General features: G+C 45.8%; 1 protein-coding gene across 13 annotated transcripts in view; it reads right to left on the bottom strand.

Annotated features, from left to right (window-relative positions):
- patj (PATJ crumbs cell polarity complex component) overlaps nucleotides 1–15,658 on the bottom strand; it is an 83,381-nt gene that overhangs the window by 20,124 nt on the left and 47,599 nt on the right. For all 13 annotated transcript variants that reach the window (XM_019351410.2, XM_019351408.2, XM_019351407.2 and 10 more), the window contains 2 exons: nucleotides 2,684–2,880; nucleotides 2,123–2,214 (listed from right to left, as the gene is read on the bottom strand). In XM_019351410.2, coding sequence (XP_019206955.1) covers nucleotides 2,123–2,214; nucleotides 2,684–2,880 — 289 coding nt within the window. The remainder of the gene's footprint in view (nucleotides 1–2,122; nucleotides 2,215–2,683; nucleotides 2,881–15,658) is intronic.

Raw genomic sequence — 15,658 nt, 5'->3', positions numbered from 1 at the left:
TCAGGAAGTGACAGACACCTGCGCCGGTGGATTGATGATGACATCACAGACACATCAAAGTGTCAGCTGATTGTTGGTTGCCGCTTCCCCGGCTCAGTGAGCACTCTGATCTCCTGTTTTCCGTGTGATTTACTTGTTTCAATGTTTCCATGCCGACACTGGGGTGCAGCGAATGACCAATCAGATGGCGTAAAGGAGATCTGTAGCAGTCTCACACTTCAGACTGACACCTTCATCTACCTGCATCTCTTCGTACCAGCCTCCCGAATAACGCCACCGTGACCTGTCTGCCCTGTCAAGGAGCTGCACGAGTCATGATTAAACAACCAATCAGACGGGCTCATCCCTTTGACCGCTTACCTGTCACACTACAGGTGTCACACTGCACAGTGTTTCATGTCTTATATTGACCTGCTTTCTTTAACAAAAAGGAAATTAAGGGAATAACTTTGAGATGTTGCGCAGTGAAATTTTAACTAAACATGTTGAAACCAACATGGCAGGAGTTTCAAAAATGACCGTGATTGGACTAGAGGGAGGAAAGACTGTATGAGACCCTTACACACACATATACCCGCTAATAAATAACCTCCAATCAAAATCTTCAAATTTCTCTCACCAAACATGGAGAGAAGTACGGTCTGAAGCTCAGAGAAGGATTTCACTTAAGTGTCTCTCATTCTGCCGTTTGTCTGACGGCTGAATTTAAGTGATGAGTTAAATTAGAGGAGAACAGTGAGGACTTCATTCCTCACCTCTGCCTCTGACATCCTGTCAAAATGAGGGCTGCAGACAAAAAGTTCAATCCAATTTTTCCTTTTATCAAAGCTAACGTCAGCTTTTCACACTTCAAACATGAACAGTCTGTGCTGATTAAAGTCTGAGCACATTCACCTGAAACCATCTCCTCCCTTTCATCTCTCCTGTGCTGATAATGTGATCTACTTACAGCTCCGTCACGTCCCATATCAGGTGAAACTGAGTGACAATGTGGATAAACTCTCCTCAGAAAGAGGAGGATAAGCGCGATGGTCTTCATCCTGTCAGGCTGAGGGTTTAAATCTGCATGACGGAGTGCTAACCCGGCCCCATGAGCCAGGCTTTGGACTTAAACGCACCCGCTTGCTTCAAAGCTGCAAATCACAAAAGATCATTTATGGATCTGCAGAGGAAGAGGAGGAGGAGGAGGAACGAGGAGTATAATCTACCCATCTCCTCCCTGGATCCTAAATGACTCCTCAGTGAGTGTGAAGGAGGCGTTCCACCGTCCCTGCTGTGGTAAAGCCTGAGCTCTGGGACGCTTTGAGCTTCTTCTCCACAGCCTGGGAGTCATCCTCCACATCAGGAAGCAGGTTTTATTTTGAAGGGAATGCAGCTGTGTTTTCCTCAGACTCAGCTGAGCGTGCTCAGTCTGCATCAGCTGATGATATGCTGCAGAGAATGCAGCGACAGGAAACAGAAACAGCTTGTTCTTCATGCGTTTCCTGCACAGACCTCCTCACCGGCGCACAAGGTCATGTTTTTGTGGATGAACGACAGCATCAGAGAATAACTGTGATATCATTCACAATCAAGACACACGACAATAAAACACGCTATGCAGGATTAAAAAGGGGGCGGAGTCAGTGAGTGTTTAGGTCAGGAAACCGGCCAAAGCGTCTGATGCAGCTCACCGGAGGGTTTGCAGAGAAGTCTTTAATAATTCTATTTTTAACAACTTAATGCACAAATATTGCTTTAATTATTTTAAATTGAAATATTATTACTGATATTTATTATTACTCTGTTTCAGCTGCTGTGAGATCAGTCAAATATTATTTATCTTAATTATATGAAATTTAAATTTTTAATGTAGTTTTTTTTTTTTATTGTTGTAACAAGAGGAAGAGCCCACAGCTTGCTGAATCAGACACTGAAACTGAAAGTTTATTTGTAAAATGACTTTTTTTGTTGACTGAATAAAAATGTTATTTATTATTGTTTTGCTTTTGGTTATCAAACTAACACTGGTAGCAGCACCAGTGTTAGTTTGATAACCAAAACGTTCCATAACGCAGCAGGTCACTGTGTATGGAACCTTTTTTAAATGCTCTGACTTTCCCATCATGCACTGCAGTCCTACCTGAGCAGGATGAGCTTCACCTTGGAGGGGGCACTCTTAATGATTGCCGAGGCGTTCTGGTGGCTCCGCCCATAAAGAATCTGGTTGTTAATCTGAAATGCAGACAGAGGGGTGGAGACGAGTTACCTGATGTCCACAGGTGCTGAAAGTGAGGGAGGGTTATTACCTCATGAATACAGACAGACAGACAACAACAGGAGTAAATGTGTCCTCAGAGGGGCAGACCGCTGAAAGGTCCCCGAGAACTACAAGAAGCAAAATGTTATATCAATACAAACACACCCTGCAGATCGACCTGAGAGCTGCACTCAGGCGTTTTCTCTTCAGTCTGATGCATCTGCAGGTAGAAGAGCCACCTGCATGCAGCTTTGACACATTTGACAACAACAAACTCATTTGAACACTATCAAAAAATAAATTAAAAAAAGGATGGCCTAGATGTTGCAGATGTTGTACTGAGTTCCTCACACATGATTAAAATCATCTCTCATGAACGCCATGCCTTCATTCTCACTGTGGTTGATGTAATTTATGTAAAATGATAATCTGGACTCTTCTTACCTCCAGAAGCTCGTCTCCAATCTGGATGCGCCCGTCGCGGGCGGCTGGCCCCCCGGGATGGAGCCCAACCACGAAGATGCTGACACGGGAGCGATCCCTGTTTCCCGCCAGGCTGAGGCCCAAACCCTGTCGTTCCTTCTCCAGCTCCACGCATAGCAGCTCCCCTCGCAGGTCTCCATAACGCTCACACCACCGCTCTGCAGCCCAGGGAAGAGGAGGAGAACCAGGAAAGGAGAACAACCAACTTGAGAAATGATACACTTCTCACAAAAACACTTTTTAATCAGAGCACAGCATCAAGTCACTTAAACTCCTGGATACTGATCTGATCAGGTAAGGATCAGAGGGGGGTGCAATAGAGGGGCAACAATGAGACGACCCCCAAACCAGGGATAGTTTTCGTTTTACCCTCCTCGTCTTGTATGACTGTATTTCACTAGTCTTGCATTTGGCTAAGATCAGTGTCACTGCTGGTAGCATGAGGTAATACCAGGACCCTACAGAGGCTGCACAGGTACTTCAACTCCTTCAGCATGGAACATCAATACGTGTCACTGCCAGAAGATTTGCTGTCTCCCAGCACAGTCTCAGAAACATGGAAGAGATTCCAGGAGAGCCGGACAGGGCCGTAGAAGGCCTTAACGCATCAGCAGGACCGGAATCTGATCCTCTGTGCAAGGAGGGAGAGGACGAGCACTGGAAGAGCTACAAAAGGACAGCAGGCCGCTGGAGTGAATGTCTCTGACCAAACAATCAGACACGGGCTTCATGAGGGTGGCCCGAGGGCCCGATGCCTTCTAGTGCGCTCACTGCACGGTACCGTGGACCTGACTGACATTTGTCATAGAATGCCCTGTGCTGTTCACAGATGAGAGCAGGTTCACCCTGAGCACATGTGATAGACGTGAAAGGGTCTGTAGAAGCTGTGGAGAATGTTATGCTGGTCTGGGGAGGCTTATCCATGGAGGGATGCAGAGACCTCTGCAGGTGAGGCAACAGCACCCTGACTGACATTAGGTATGAGGATGAAATCCTTGGATGCACTGTCAGACCCTACGCTGGTACATAATCTTTTCGAGCAGTTATATAAATGTGCCAAGTAAAAAGAGAGTCTGGGCACTGATAGAGGTTTATGGCTGTATTTGTTGGGATTTCCAGGAAGCCACTTACATATAAAAATAATGCCTCAGATTCATGAAGTGATCAGGAGTCCGCTGTTCGGATTGGCTCATTGACAGGGAGGAGGAGATAAAATTAAAAGCATGAAGGGGGGAGGTGGAGAGGAGAAAAATATACATAGAAAGTGAGTACAAAATCCAAAACGCAAGAGCAGAAGGGGAGGAGAGAAGAAAGGAGAGCAAAGAGGAGCATTTAAGATGTGAAGGAGAAGAGTAACGAGGTGAGGAGGTAATTATGAAACAGAGAGGAGGGAGGATGAGATGAAGAGACAAGCAGAGACAAATCTGGTGTCAAACAAAAATCAGTTTAATGATCTGTGAAAGAAACAAACAGCGAGGGTGAGGAAACCTGCAGCTGAGACTAAACTCCTCCACTGTCAGCAAATGTGCCTTTAATTATTGCTCTTCGTGCTTCCTGACCTTTCCACAATCAGCGGCCGCTTTGAAGACGTGAAGGGTTTCGTGTTTTTGTCAAATGATGAGAGGATTTAAAGGTCACTGCAGTTATCAAAGAAACTGAAAACCAGTAAATCACCTCAAACTGGAGAATAACTGAAGCCAGACTCGATTTCCACGAGACACTCGACAAATTTAACATTTCAAATATCACGTTCACCAAGTCTGCTGAGGCAGCAAACCGTCAGTGGCTTCCTGTGACACCAAAGAAAACGTAAAACATCTGCAGTTAAAACGTCACATTTTATTTAGTTTTTACACTGAAGCACAAAACTGAATACATTAAAACTAAGAAATAATTGTAAAAACTGCACAGGGAGGTGACACTGAAGGAGAGACTGTCCAGGTTCAAATCATCAGAAAAATTCATTCTAATTAGCTTCAGCGTGAGGAAGAGGAGGGAGGTGAGGATGAGGAGCCACGAGATGATGACGATGATGAAGGCAGAGATTCACTGACAGCATTAATGAGGGCAGACCGAAGCCGTCTGCTCACAGGATCGAACGATAACACGAAGAACATGACCGTCAGGCGTTCTGATGATCGGTCACATCTGACTTTAGCTGGACCAGAGTCTGAAGAAACTGGCATGATCATTCACAAAGTGCATTTTGGGTAAACCTTAAGAAGAGAGAGGTGAGAGCAGGTGAAAGGTCATGTTTTACCTGCAGTTAGAGACAGCGTTGACCTGAAAACAGTTTAACCTGCCGGGCTGCAGCCTGCTCCGGTTACAACACACAACAGGTGAGTTCAGTTGGTGTTTCGGGTCAGCCTGCCCCGATTTGCTGCGAGCAGCCGGAGACGCTGCGTACAAAGTTTCATTCAAAGCAGAGCGAACCCGGTGAGGTCACGACCGCGTTCAGTACTCACCGAAGCCACACTGCCACGCCACGAAGGCAGAGAGTGCAATATTTGTAATTTAATACATTTAAAGTATATTTAAAATTAGACGATGATGTAAATGGGCCTCTGCTAGTATCGGCACCACGATCAGTGTCCGACTCACAGATCAGTCCTGCAGGACTTTTTGTTTCCTTTTGTTTGCTCAGGTTCAAGCACCAAAACCTGCTTGTTGAGGGGTCAGGCGGTCATACCAGTCCTGTGTTTGTGACTCTGAGGCCCGAGGCAGCCGATATTCTGTGAGACATGCCTGGAAACAAGTTGAGCGCTTGTTTTTAATCATCATGTTGCTGTCAGAGCACTTCCTCTGAGGAAAACAAGCTGCCACAAACGCCTCCTTTCCTCTGTGGCATCGACTCAAACGAGCAGGTCAGATGAGATCTGACGGCGAATGAAGAAGCAGCAGAGTGTAGACAGGATGCGTTTGACACTGATTTCATCACAGAGATAGCCCCATTCAGACAGTTCCTTCTGTTTTCCCGCAGCTTTAGGAGGCATTAATGACTCTGTGCTCCCAGCGCTGAGGTGAGACACACTCTGACAGAAAACATTTAATTACTGTCAAATTTGTGGCTGCTGATCAGAACAAGCTGTCACACACTCAGCTACAAACGACTTAACATGACGCCATGAAGCTAAGCACGTCGAGAGTCCTGGGAAATATCTGGGATGGCAAACAGCAACCCCAAAATATCATCCACAGCTGAATCACATTCATACATGGACCCAAGAAGAGCTCACTCTCATCACCAGCTCCTCACGTGCCACCTCAGGTACCTGAGGTCACTGCAGTTCCTCTGATGTCCAGCAGAGGCAAAAGTGAGTCAGGCCCCACAGACCTGATGTTAAAACATCACAGCAGAAATAACTGCTTGGTTTGGGGCGTGGCCTCTGAGACTGACGGTTGGATGGTGACACAGGTAACTGTAGCTGCAAGCTGTCTGCTAGCTTCACCTGAACTGGACCTTTGCACTATGTTTGTGCTTCTGGAGCTTTGTGAGCGCCCCATCCTCTCACACAAATATGGTCACAGCCAAAATGCTACAGCACAGCTTCTGAATGTCCATCTTCTTTTTACAATCTATAGTTGCACAGACTTTCCCTGCAGCGTTTCCATAAAACACTAAATAATAATAAAAATAACTTTGCATTTGTCTGTGTGAAGCTGGAAAACAAAAATATCTACAGAGAACACACAACCATGGTATTAACATCACACACACACACACACACACACACACACACACACAGTTTAATCAAAGGCTAACAGTTTTCAGACAGGAGGCAGGTGTGTGTGTGTGTGTGTGTGTGTGTGTGTGTGTGTGTGTGTGTGTGTGTGTGTGTGTGTGTGTGTGTGTGTGTGTGTGTATTTAATGAGCTATTAATAGCTTTAATGTGACAGGTAACTGCAGGTGTTAATGCCTCTCGGGGTGAGGAGAAGTGGCTCAAGGACGGAGCGCCTCCATCACCGGCTGCTGCTCTGATGATGGAGGCGTGTCAGGAAGAGGAGCAGGCGCACCTTTTATTGTGTGTTTAATGTGGATTAAATTATTGGGAGTGCTTCTCTTTGTCAGGATGACAGGATGTCTCATTAAGCTCTCCTCTCAGGAGGTTCAATGTGTTCAGCTGACAGAAATCTATTAAAAACACATAAGGAGCTAAACTGCTGCCCCGCACCCACAGCACAGAAACCACCAAATTAATTAACCACTTCCACTCCGCTGCTCCGGCCACTCATTTGAAATGATTTATCAAAGCAGCAGAATGCAGCTCGGAGTTTGGTGTTCAGACTCAGTTCATCCAGCAAATATTATGCAGTGATGGAGGGTGCAGGTGCATGGTGGTGGACGACAGGACAGCAGCTATGTGTCACAGACAGGACATTATCCAGATGATTAAATAGACTCTGAACCCTGACGGTGAGTTTGGGCTCCGCCTCATTTATGGTGGAAATGAAGATTTTGCAGCAAAAAATTGTCCAAAAGGTATAAAAGATTGAATTTGAAACAACCAGCAAGAGAAAAATATCACTTTTTAGTTTTTTCGTCATTATAAATTAAAGTAAAACAGTTTCTCACACTTCGGTGTTTTTAAATAAGGTATTTTCAGGCAGACCCGTTACCCAACATTTCACAATATATCACTGTGGTGGGCGTGGTCTGCGATGCCGTGCGGACGCACCTGCACGGCATCCGCGATCATGCCCGCCTGTTAAAACACGGGGACTCATGGGTTGGTGGGTTGTTGTGGTGTGATGTGCGGCTGGCAGCTTGAGAGCTGCAGCCAGTGTAAATAAATGGGTAAAAACATGGATCTGTGGTCCAGTTGTGCCTTAATTCTGCCACAATCACATAGGTATTCAGATCTCCTTCTTCGGGTTTGAGAATGAGTCGTCCATGAGTGATTGGAAGGAGATGAGGCAGAAGGTGCTGCTGCCCTCACCCATGGCTACTCGCTTTGGGTAAGGAAAGAAAGAATGAGCCATGGACTACAAGCAGCTCAGCGGCTTCTTCGTACTGAGCAGAGCCAGCAGAGGTGGTGCAGCGTCTAATCACGGCGCCCTTCGGGGAGGAGGACTGGGAGGAGATAGACTGCGAAGTCACTGGAGAGATTTTATATCTCATCTGGGCTGGAAGCAGCTGAGGATCCTTCAGGAGGAAGCTGAACACACTTTCAGGAAAAATCCATGTGGAATATCCCGCTGACACCATTCCCGCCTCAGCTTCGGATGAAAACAAGAGGATGGACAGGTGGTTGAATGTGACCTGCTGAAGTGATCATCATTACTTCTACTGGAAAGTGAGCAGGAAGTTTATGCAGACTCTGAACTGTAGGTCATAAAAGCTTAAATCTACAGGCTCTGGGTTTACACACACACTGCAGACATGCAAAGGAGACACCGGAGGAGAAGAAAGTAGAAGCACATCTGTTTCTAATGTGTTTCTGTTTCAGACAGAAGCTGAGAGGAGGCTGCAGAGGAAACTTCAACTCTCGCACATCTTTCCAGAAGACAATGGCGGCTAGGGAGGCAGCAAGCCACAAACACAGTGTGACTGTAGGGGGCGCTGCAGAGACGGCGCACATGCATATCAATGCAGCACACAGGCTGCCTGCAGCGTGACGGCACCAAGCACCGACTGTCACACACTGATGAACACTGTCGCTCTAGCCTGCAGCAGGTTCACTGTCTCTCTCTCTTTCTCACACACACACACACACACACACACACACACACACACACACACACACACACACACACACACACAGCAGTGCTGCTGACTGAGTCATTCCTTTTGAAGGATGGTGGCGTTCCCCTCAGTGTGGTATTCCAGTTCATGAATGTTGCTCCAGTTTGTCTCTATCACTTTTCTTCAGAGCCTGTAACCTGGTTTAATTGGCGTCAGTGAGTCCTAATTTTTTGCCCATGTTCTCTTAAACTTTTCATTCCGCCCTTCCTCTAACACTCTGGACAGTTTAGTCCAGTTTAACGACAGCGGTAGTTCAGGGACCGCTCCCGGTGCCTTCATCAGCATGTGAGGGCTGCACGAGGGGTAAAAAAAGCAAATAGAAGCTTAACATGATCCACGTTACCATTCCTCTGCAACACTGTGGTCCAGTTTGTCCTCAGTGACCAAACATACACATACACACACAGCAGTGACACCCCATCACACAAAATCTTTGCCTCCATGAAATGAAATGTGAATCTGTGTGTGCTTCTAGCAAGGTGACATGTCACAGTAAATCAGCACACACAAACATTCTGAATTTGGTATCCCCTTACTGTGTGTGTGTGTGTGTGTGTGTGTGTGTGTGTGTGTGTGTGTGTGTGTGTGTGTGTGTGTGCGTGTGCGTGTGTGCGTGTGTGCGTGCGCCTGCTGTTTGATTCAAATATTTCACATCATCCATAAAACTAAAACCCAGCGGGCACACGACAGGAACCGACGCTGCCGCACAGACACGTGACCCGAGGGAACACACTTTGGTGTGATGACACAAGCCAACATCCGTGATGCAGAAACAGCAGCCGCGCAGCAGCTGGATGATGAGAATGGAAATGAAGATGTGTGTGTGACCTTTGACTGAAAGTGCCGTGGCTACTCTCAGCGCTGTATTTGTATAGCGCTTTACTTAGTCCCTAAGGACCCCAAAGCGCTTTACACATTCAGTCATCCACCCATTCACACACACATTCACACACTGGTGATGGCAAGCTACAATGTAGCCACAGCCGCCCTGGGGCGCACTGACACCCTCTGACCACCACCAGTAGGCAACAGGTGAAGTGTCTTGCCCAAGGACAACAACCGAGACTGTCGGAAGGTTGCTCGAACCGGCAACCTTCCAATTACAAGACAAACTGCCAACTCCTGAGCCACGATCACCCCAGTAGGAGAACATGTTGTCATACCGGCATGAGGTGAATGCCTGAAAGATTTCAACCTATCCTATAATCACACGTGGTCATGTGACCATTTCAGTCCAGCCCACAGTCTTAAAGGAGCTTCCAACAATCAGTTAAAATGCTGAGGAATATCAGGAAAAGGCAGGAGTGAGTGTGTCTGCTGCTGCATATCACACAGTGAAGGCTCATGTGGATACATTTGTAATGAGAGTGAATGAATAGTGGCATTGTAAAGCGCTTTGGGTGCCTTGAAAAGCGCTATATGAAATCCAATCCATTATTAATGTGTCACCTTGGCTTGCTCAAAGGTAAGTCAGTGTGGCACTGTGCCCATGCACACCACTCTTAGCCCGCACGCATCAATCAGAGGGGAGAATAACGAGACATGCACATCTTTATTTTAGTGCACAAATGTGAGTCCATAATAAAACCTGCAGAGAAGACAACAAAGTGAACACATGCAGCTCTACAACGGCAGAAATCCACTTCCTTATCTGCACTTCCCTCGGGTATTGGTTCGTTTATATCACAGATAAAAATGTGTCAGAAAACAGATCAAATGTAAATTATGCACATCTGAAGGTGTTACTGTGAAATGCAGACACCAGTAATCACGCACAGGTGTTACAGGCACCCAAAGGAGCCCATCAAGAAACTGTGCTCCAATCCTAACAGCATCGCAGGTCAGCCACAGCTTATTCCTCTCATTAGATTACTGTAACACGTTGTATTTGTGCCTAAATGATGCAGCATTTTCCCCACATACAGTAACAGTGATCACAGTCTCAGAGTCACACCAGCCTGTTGCAGCACCATGCATCCAACTCAGTGCTGCACCCTGAGAGCCGTCACAGCTCCATCAGTTCCACACCTGAAAGCCTTTTAGAGCCAACCTGTACAACATCACATTCTGTCAGTGTGTGTGTGTTCGTTTTCATCTTCATTTGTTTTTATTTTAAGTTTTTTACACTTTCTATGATGTCGATCGCAGCTGCAGAGATCAAACTTTATTTTCTGGTTGTCCGAATCTCACAGCCGGCTGCGAGTCGGATCTGCGCACACACTACAGTAAATGAATTAACGCGTATCTGAGGGTGGAAACACTCCTCTTCTCCTTCAACACTTACAACAGGTCAGCTATATTAGACAAAGCGTGCGGGTCATGTGGAGGAGGTGTGTGCTGTATTGTGAAACACTGCCTTCATTATTAGAACATTTTTACAGCTGTCAAATCACTTTTATCCTCAAAGATGTCACCAGCTGATCTGGAAGATGAACGATTAATTCTGAGTCTTGTTAACTAATAATAACATGTTAACGTTCAGCACTTTACCCCTCGGTGTCTACAAAGAGGTACTCAGCCAATCACATCACAGTGTTCACTCCACCACAGCTGTTTGGACACGTAACAGCATCCGACCAATAACAGACTGATAGTGTTACCTGAACCTGCACCATGGTGCAGGAACAAGGTGACAGCAAGGTGAGACACAGTTACTGAACACGCACACACACACACACACAGAGCCACACAGACCACGTACACACACACACACACACACACACACACACACACACACACACACACACACACAGACACACACACAGACACACACACAGCCACACAGACCCACGTATACACACAGCACTTCTGAAATATGACTTCCTGTTTCTGGAGATTATTTAAACTGAACCCAGTGATGGGGCTGACGATGTGTGATGTGCTGCACTCTGGTTCGGCACCCACACCCAGATCTGGCAAAACGTCACTGTTAAGCTTCTTTAGTCTTTACGTGTTCGCCTAACCCAGTTTAACGTGCACAAGTTTCTCAAGGCTGACAAACAGAAAATAAAGAAATTCAAAGAGAGAACGATATGAAAGACTGAGTTTTATTTCTGTACGTTAGAATCGTGTCTGTCTAACATATGAGCTGAAGTACAGCTTCTGCAACTGAGCGACACATAACACATCAATCAAACTAATGCCAACCAACCATACACACATCATTCATGTAGATTTCAGGTGAATCACCACCTGAATCCATGAATGACATCAGGTTTCCACCAAAGACAGAAACGTCAACATTCAGCCACATGTTCTATTTAACCTCACTGAGCTCTTGTGACTGCAGAGATCATAAAATCCAGCTGGGCTATAAGCAAACAAAGGACTGATAACTCTGCGCCAAACGTCATGATTAACTGGCACCACTTTAAAACGATGGACCTGAATCACCGATGCCCATCTGGTTAAAAGGCCTTTTGCTTGGCTTCATCACTTCCTCTGCTCACAGGAAGAGAGAGCGAGCCACAGAAAGACCCACTCAAACACTAGAGACGGGTGAAGTCCATCAGACCCTTATCAAGCAGAGAAATCCACCTGATGAGCTAACCTTCAAAATAAAACAGGAGGTAAATGAAAAGGAGGTGGAGCATAAACTCCAGCAGGCCTCTGCATGTACACCCAGGCCTCTGCATGATCAAAACCTGCTTCACGATTCAACGCCACAGACACAGAAATGAGATGCCGGAGGAAAGGACTCCATGTTAAATATGTTTCTGTGATTATTTATCATCGTGTTTTCTGTCCAAGCAGAAAAGAAGTATCGTCTTAAATCTGTGCTGAGGATGTTCAAACTGTTTACTGTTTTTACACATCACAGACCTCTCCTGTCCCTGTCCATGATCAGCTGTCAATAAAGATAAAAACCCAATAATACAAACTGCTGAGGCTCAGTTCCACCTGAACACTTCAAAGGTCTGGCATTAAAAGCAGGAAACGCCATCAGCTGATTTATTCCAGTGCCCTCTGGGACAGACAGACAGACAGACGGCTGCAGCAGCTTCTCCTGGCTTTGATGCGTCACGCACGAGCAGGAGTGTGTTTGTGCTGATAATGGGCCAGTAACGGGATGTGTGCTGGAAACAGGGATACCCGCGTGAGGCTGAACTCAGGTGGAAAAGCTGCTGGAAATGAAGATGCACAAAGCCCGACTCCCTGCCAAGCTCCCGCGTTGTTCCTGAATCCACCTGACTGTGGACATGACAACATCCACAAAGAAAATGCTCTGACTCAGACTTTAAATCTAAGTGGACGTTTTACAGTTTGGAGCTAAACAAAACTAAAAATGAATAATGCAGCTTCACGGATGGATAAGCAACACACTGTTCCGATCAATTATGAAAGTCCAAACCTTAAACAGGAAGCCAAACCCTCTAGTGTCCAGCAGAGGCAGCAATCCCATGTTAAAACTTTAACATATCTAACCTGCTGTGTAGCTCTGCAGCTCTTAACAGTTTCATTCAATTTTATTTATACAGCACTCAATATAATGTGAGGTAAAGAACCTACAATCATACAGAGGAACCCCAACATACAGACGCCCCTAAGCACTTGGCGACAGTGGGGAGGAAGAAACCTCCGGCAGAACCAGGCTCAGGGATGGACGGCCATCTCAGAGACAGGCTGGTATTTCCAGCTCCAACTACCAACCAGGCCCGACCCTGCTCAGCTTCTGAGATGAGATCAAGCGTGCACAGCCACACCAGCCTGAGCTAAAGTATCTGCTACCATCAACCGATTTTTTACACACCGGAAAAAAGCAGCCTGACCAGGTTTGATTTAGACTGAACAAACTACAAAGTCCAGACCTGATTTTGGCTTTTCTGAGAACAGCACAGCTTTAACGATGCACTCACAGTGTGCTTTTATTACATATAGTGAACTTTATGCTGCCAGCTGTTCAAAAGCAGCCATGGGAGCCGTTGGCAACCATCAGTTTGGCCGTCTTCTTTGAAACTTGCTGGCATTTGATAGCCTCTGGTTGGTGCTCTGCTGCTGGCCTCTGCCTGTGTGGAAAGCTCTTTAACACTTTCCCTCAAACACCCTAACGACCTGTAAGAGTAAACAGGCCACATTTACATCAGATGTAGCTTTGAATCCTGTATATGACTTCCTCTATTGTCTGTTCGTGCTCATTAGAGACGGCTATCGAGTGGCTCTTTCCTAATAGCCATAGCCCGTCTGAATAAAACCATTAGGGACAATAATGCTGTGTCTTAAAACCAGCGGCCCTTTTAATGGCTTATAAAGCAGCACTATCACCTCTAATGTCTGAGATGGGATGCTGAAAGCAGTTTAAGAAAGACACTAAAGCTGCAGAGAGCGTCCTCCTTCAAGCTGTGTGCATCAGTGCTGCAGTAGCTCCTGGAGGTCACTGCAATGCAACAGCTCAGCCTGCTGCACACACACCGTCCCATTTTCATCACTTCAGGGGACATCACATCGACTTACATTCATTTACTGCAGAATTACTCAACCCTTAAACCAGCTCATCACCACAAAACGTAATGATTTAAAGTACAGCGACCAGTTTGTCTCTAAAAGGAAGTCCAGTCCCCACAGCATGAGCAATACAAGCACACATTAATCTGCCTGGACCAGTCCAGTTAGCAACAACACATCTCTGCTCAAAGACGATGATTTAAGGACAACACACAATCGAGGACGTATCCACACTGACACACGATTAAACATCACACACAGATCAGTGTGTGTGTCTGAGATGAGGCTGTGCACCCCTGCACGGCTCACATCGTCTTCTAACCTAAGCAGCACGATGTGACACAGTACCTCACATTCGAGCTAGCAGGACCTGAAAAACAGGCAAAGCTAAACGGGACGCAGCCAACATTAACGTCATAAATTACAGCGGCGCTGACAGCCCAGTTGCTCTGCTGAGAAAAGGGTCGATGGAGCACACGCTGTGAAGGTGATTGGCTGCTCTGGAGCACCTCTGTAAGCAAGACTGACGGTGGATTAAAGTTGAGTTTGTTTCTATTTGTTATCATAAACCAGTGAAGAGATCCCGGTGCTAGCAACATGCAGACCTGAGAGACACAGAAACCAGTTTTCCGTTAGTCTGTGTTATTGATTAACATCTGCTTTAACACCTGAGGTAGCTCCTTTCAGTAAATGAAGGCATGTAGTTCAAAGACAAGACCCCACAAAGCTTAGACTGCTTTCCCAGAGTTCTGAAAGCTCTCATTTCTATATTTTAGGGTTTTTTTTTTTTCTGTCACACATAATATTATAATATTTTACAGCCGACTGGCTCATATCGTTTAAAAGCAGACTCAGAACACCTTGGAGATGTGGCTGAGGGCTGGGAACAAAACACGATCCCCCGGCTGAGTCCAGTTTCTCAGCAAAATGAGCCTCCTAAGATCCAAACGTGTGCATGTTATGTTAATCTGATGATTACACGTCTCTCTGTGGTAGCCCTGAGATGGACTGGCACAAACCCAACCAGGTACTTTTGAGTCCCTAAACAAAATCACCAAGACGAAGTCAAAGGGGGAAACAGAAGAGAAAACAAACAGATACAGGACACAAACTGCAGTCTACGCCGATGCTTCACTCCAGCCTCCTAACATGGACGTACTGGATGGTTATCTCAGCTGCTGGTGTTTCCACAGTTGGTGCATCAAGGTACTGATGCCAGCATGTGTGTAAAGCAGATCTGACAAAACGTCATTAAATTATATTCCTGCTGTCCCGACCGAGAACTGGATAAGCTATAAAGTAGGTGGGTGGATGGATGGATGGAACTATACTTTTCTAGGAGTCTTGTAGGAACACTACAGTGTTTTTATATTTGAATTAAATTCAGTTTAATTTCTATAGCGCCATTTTACATCAACAGTCGCCCCAACATGCTGTAAAATAAAAACAAAATAATATTAGAGGGAGGGCCCATGAACAGCACATGGTGATGGTGGGAAGGAAGAACTCCCTTTAACAAAACATGACATCCACTAAAACCAGGATCAGGGAGCGGCTGCTATCTGGCACAACTGGTTGGGATGGTGGTGGATATATTTTCCCCATCATTTTTACTGGTGGTTTTGATAACAGCTATTAAAAAATAGAATAGATGCAATTAGATGGATAAAATGTAGGACATGTGATGAGATTAGATGAAACATGCAAAGCCAAAGTCATTCACAGCGCAAAATCTTATAAGGACCTCTTTT

Source organism: Oreochromis niloticus, linkage group LG23, assembly GCF_001858045.2.
Source record: "Oreochromis niloticus isolate F11D_XX linkage group LG23, O_niloticus_UMD_NMBU, whole genome shotgun sequence".
NCBI classification, from domain to species: domain Eukaryota; kingdom Metazoa; phylum Chordata; class Actinopteri; order Cichliformes; family Cichlidae; genus Oreochromis; species Oreochromis niloticus.
The sequence above is the reverse complement of the archived record's forward strand: the minus strand, read 5'-3'. Positions and strand labels throughout refer to the sequence as shown.